Here is a 5,389-nt window from a genome sequence, read left to right as displayed (position 1 = left end):
CGCAGTGCTTTTGTTTCGCTTGAGCCCGCCACTTCCTGCAAGGGGACAGACAGAAAGGGCGGAAAAGTTCCAAACGTCCGTGAACCACACTTGTGAATCGGGCAGGTTCATCGGACAGGACAGGAACAACCGGGGCCCGATCGTGACGTCGCTCGCGCTGTGAGTCTCGAGGAAGCTATTGATGTGCTGCCAGACGGTCGGCAGCCACTTGAGCACCTTCTCGAGCTGCGGTTGCTGTTGCTGATTGTGCAGTTCCACCGTGAATAGCTTGCGGCGTAGAAAACGCCCCAAGAAACCCTTCACCGGTTCCATATGATTCGCCGTCAGAACCTGCAACGGGAATCGGGAATAAAATATCACGGCCGTTAGCACCGAATGGATCTGAGAGCGCTCTCGTCAACTCACCCATCGGAAGTTGTGATGAAGCTGCAGGTTGGTGGTGTTGCACGTTGCCTGCGACATAGTGCCGATGATGCAGGGCAGCTTGGAGGCCGTTGCACTCAGGAGGCAAGAAAACACATCGCCAAGGGCCGATGCGTGGTGCAGATTGTCCAGAATGATCACCGCCGGCAGATCTTCGGCGGCAGCGTTCGCCATCGACGCTTGCTCCGCTATGTGGCCAAGGTATTGTTGCAACTCCTTCGAAGACTTGTGATCAACGCTGGAAAGCGAAAAAAATAAACATTAATCAATCGAAATTCGGACAAAACGCAACATGCCGCCGTTCGGGGAACGTACTTGAAAGTGGCGATCGCTTCGATCGGATTATCGCACCCGGCACGGGCCACCAGGAATTCGGCCAGTTTGCGAGCCAAATACGACTTTCCGGTGCCACTCGGGCCACACAGTACCGATGTACCGATGGACGATGTTTCGCAGAATCAGACTATCGAACGCCAGGCTACCGACGCCTTGCAGACAGATGTAGAGGGTCTTCACGTTGCCGATGATGTAGCCACAGGGCAGCAGCTCCGGGAAGCCCATCTCCGGGCCACGCTTCGCCTCCCCGAGGTGGTACGAGGTGATCGAGTCCGTGTTAAGCCCCAGGTTCGTGCCCGGATCGATGCGCGACAGATAGTCCTTGAACGTCTTCCGCACGATGTAGTCTAGGTTCTGCCAGGTCGTCTTGCCCGAAATGTACGTGTACGCGATGATGAACTCGTTCGCCTCCAGATCGGTGCCGACGGAGAACGAGGACCGACCGGCTTTACCACCGCCCTCCAGCTTACTGTCCTCATCGTCGTCCGGCGACGAGTGGTAAAAGTTATCACATTCATTCATCTCCTCCGCGTACTTCGGGAACGAATCCGGTTGCCCCAGGTAGACCGCGATCGAGATCTTCTTGCCGTCGACCGGATCGGCCACGTCCTCGGCCGGGGTCGTCAGGATTTCGTTCACCAGCGCTGCCCGCTCGATCGTGGGAGACAACTCGGCGATGATTGCCGGACTGAGCGGGGCCGACGCTGGTTCCGGTGCCGGCGGGATATTGTCCTCTTCCGTTTCGTCAAGGTTTTGCGGGATGATAAAAGAGCCGTGCCGTGCCCTTGTCCCGTCGCAGCCGGAGAATTCATTGCTGTCGAACGGCAAATCGCCTGCATTAAGCTCCGGGAGCCACCCTGTGCGTTGCCGTCCGGTTAAGATTGGTTGTGGTTTCGAGATGCGATGAATAGAGGGACCACATTAACTGGCCGCGTGACCGTGCGGAACCGCTTTTCTGCAATCTAATCCACTCCACCCAAGACTCCGGGGTAACTTAGTTGTTTGTCTGTAGCATGGAGGACTCACTGGGAGCTCTGTTGTGCTCGCAGCGTAAGGTCCACTTCACAACGAGGTAATTGATTTACGGCGCTTGCCTGAACGTGCTGAAAGTGGTACACAATGCTGCTCTTCCCAGCTAGACTATGGCGCAAAAACGAGCATCTGACACTATTGGTGTTTATGACACTGATGATGATGATGCTGGCGATGCTGATCGTCCCTAGAAAGGAGAGCACTCGAAGCCGGGAGCCAGATTAATCGTGGCGGTTTCGGCGGCGTACCGAGGGCGGAACAGGGCGCGATAAAGGGTGATGTTCGCTGTTCCCGCGCTGGAAGAATTAAACAATTAAATAAAATATTAAATAAAACATATTAAAACATATATTTCATGTGGGAATATTAAACAATTAAATATTCCCAGTTGATGGAACTTGCCCGCCAAAAATATTACCTGTGATGATGATGATGATTTGAAAATTTAAACTTCTGGTTCGAACGACTCGAACAACGGAACAAACGCCCTGTAAAGGGGCAAATCTATCACACAAAGTTTGCATAATAGTTCGTCAACAAAAAACTCCCTCAAATTCTGTGATATTTGTGCTTTTGTGATGAAAACGTTGTATTCTGGCGGCAAATCGCACCAATGTGCGTAACCCTTCTCCGCTTCTTTGGCCAAATGATGGCCTTCTATAACTAGCCGACCACATTGCAGTCGCGAAGCTCGTCTGAACTTCACAACTTGATAATCCGACGTTAAAAACCATGAATCGGCTTCGTTTGGCGATATCTCGTGGCTTCTTAGCAAGAAGTTTTCTCTCACTTGAATTCTGAGGCCGTTCTCCGTAGGGACGGGGCCTCCATCAACGAGGGGGAGACGAGGGGAGCGTGTTTTTTCGTGCAGCAGAAGAGTCGTTACCACGTGACGAATCGCTTGTTCACTGTCGTTTGAATCCATCGTTTGGCTGATGGTGCGAAGGATATCTTCGAAAGGGTTAGTTGACTGAAATGGCAACGGACCCTTATCTCTAACCTCCGGCACTAGATGAAGGAGGTTGTGTATGTTGCTAGGTACAAAGTCGACTGCCCTGTAGTACCTTGAAACGAATTGTTGGAATAATTCGTGAGCAAACTTCAATAATTTTTTGTTGCGGGTCCGGTTGCAAATTGCAACCGCCCAATGTAAATCATTGTAAATTTTAAAGTGCTCTTTGGGTAGCACTGCATTTAGTAGCACAATTCCAACAACATCTAGCATGAACGCCCACATCCAATGTGGCCACCACATGCTAAGATTGGTGAAGCGTCTGTGTTTCCTTTCATGCGGAAAGTTGACTTTTTGCAATTGTTTCTGCAGCCAATCCAACTCGACATCTTCTATTTTGGCGATTTTATGCCGACCAAATACGAATGTGTCAACAAAGGTTTTGGTAACCCCTAAATGCAGTAAGTGCCGATCGTCCCCAATTGTCACGTCCTTGATTAGGTCAATTCCGAATGCCTTTAGCGGAATCTCACCTTGCACCTTGGGTGCATGATGAAAGGGAACGTACTTGAATTCCACAAATTTGGCATTTGTTCGCAGTTCACATGTCGTAGTGTCGTGGAACGACACACTGCTGATGCCTTCCCTGTGGATACCCTGGATGGTGCATTTTGTGCACCCAAAGTAGCCAATTTGTTGCACCGTCTCTGTAATTATAATGAAAACGAAATGAAATTAGGAAACTGTAACAAGACGCCGGGAACCTACCTTTAACGATCGCGCGTGCCACAGTGTCAGAAAGAAGTGCTCTGATCTTAACACAACACTCCGGATTTCCTGCACGAGAATCTTCTATTTCCCGGCCAAGCGTGCCGAGTAGTTGGTGCGCCTCTGGTTTTAAGGTACTACAAAAGACACTTAGGACGAAAGGTTCGCCCGGTGATTTGCGTGCTTCATGTTCCCTTGCATAAATAGTCCATGCTTGCAGTCCAGCACTCTTTTCGGCACGCTCCAATGGCACGCCTTTCACGTGGAGATCCAAAGTGGCACCGCTGGATAGGTTGAGTTCGCGAAGTGTGTTTTCTGTAATAATGGATCGTACATGTAATGATAAATCTATGATAAGGCGATGTAATGCAATGTAATATGATAAATCTATGATAAGGCGAACTTACGTAAACCACGGTGCCAAAAGTGCCCAATAACTCTATCAGAATTGTCCCGGATTTCGATCGGTTCGATGTTCCAATCCTGGACCACCGCCGCCCGTGGATCCAGCGGAATGCACGGTACATGTTGACTCAACGCGCACAGCAGTTGTTGCTGCAATTGCGCTATACTTAGGTCCGGGCTGTTGTTGGAGATCTCCGTCATTTTGTGGGCCAGTGCGGCCGCCGTTTCACGTTGATCTTCCGTGCCACTGTTTAACACTTGACGAGCGGATTCCAGTTTGTTATTGTCAAACCTTGGGTAGCTATCTCCGTGATACTCGTAACAGCTTGGCTTGGCGTTTTTTTGAAGTGCTCGCCGTTCAGGATACATTTTTCTGCTTGCTAACGCGAACACTTTGTACGACAATTTTTATTTTGAACGGAGTTCACTGTCGGATCGGTCGCAATCGGGTAGTGCTTGTATAAAATAAAAAACAAAAACCGTGAGTATCAAGAGGTCAACAGGTAGAAAGAGATACAGCCCATACAATACGGTTTTCAACCGTCTCTTTCCACTACGAACCAATTCTTGTCCTTTCTCAATATAAATTCAATATATACATCTGGGACATCCCCAGAGTCCAAAACTGCACACAATATCTATACAATATCTATGCACATAATATCAATGCCATCAGCGCCGAAGGGACAACCGCAAACAGTCACTAACAAACTTAACGGAGCCCTTCAAAAGTACTCAAATTATTTGCAACACATGGAAACTTCAAATTAACGACACAAAATCTGAGGCTATATATTTTACAAGATGCACAAGCCAACGCTCAACCAAATGTAAACTAGTTAGGAAATAAGCTTAATAGTCTTAAGTTAGATAAGGATATAATTAAGTTTCGTTTAAGTTAACCTTAAAACCAACCTGTGGCGCTACACGAAGCGTGAAAACTGGCGTAAAATTAATTATTAATGTCAAACTGTTTACGCTTCGTGTGGCAGCAAAAATATAAAAACGAAATGTGAAACGTGTTTACGTTCGTGTTTTCGATCCGAGAAAATAGAAATAGAAGAGAAATAAATTGATTTCTGAATATTATTTTCTGTTGTTTTTTTTATTTTGTTGCTATACCAGCAAATAAGAACATAAATTATCCTCTGTTTGTAAGCAAAACGTATGAAAAAAATAATTACGCTCGGGTTTACGCCTCGGCCGAGCCGTAAACGTTTTGACGGTGACAGAACCAGGGTTTTTCAGAAGTTTTTCCTGCACTACCTTCCTGCCACCAAAAACGGTATTAAAAACCAACAATGCGTGCCACCTAAGATAGGTTAAAATGCTCCAATCAATGTAGAAGAGCAAAGCTGTATCCATTCAAAGCGGAGTTTCTTCTTCTTCTTCTTCTTTGGCACTACAACCGCTGTGCGGTCTTGGCCTGCACCAGAGACAATGTTAATGTAAATTATCCCAGGTGCTATCCGT

The 5,389-nt window shown here is 47.8% G+C and overlaps 1 protein-coding gene across 1 annotated transcript; it reads right to left on the bottom strand.

Moving 5' to 3' along the window:
• Positions 1-51: 51 nt before the first annotated feature.
• On the bottom strand, positions 52-4,285 carry LOC131214191 (uncharacterized; the record flags this gene model as incomplete). Its single annotated transcript, XM_058208571.1, is given in 8 exon segments — positions 52-330; positions 406-661; positions 739-852; positions 854-1,681; positions 1,786-1,978; positions 3,277-3,450; positions 3,512-3,826; positions 3,919-4,285. Coding segments are annotated over 8 exon segments (2,526 nt in total), but the record flags the coding sequence as incomplete, so codon positions are not given.
• Positions 4,286-5,389: the final 1,104 nt, after the last annotated feature.

The sequence above is a fragment of the Anopheles bellator genome, unplaced genomic scaffold, assembly GCF_943735745.2.
Source record: "Anopheles bellator unplaced genomic scaffold, idAnoBellAS_SP24_06.2 scaffold00194_ctg1, whole genome shotgun sequence".
In the NCBI taxonomy this organism is placed as follows: Eukaryota; Metazoa; Arthropoda; class Insecta; order Diptera; family Culicidae; genus Anopheles; species Anopheles bellator.
The sequence above is the reverse complement of the archived record's forward strand: the minus strand, read 5'-3'. Positions and strand labels throughout refer to the sequence as shown.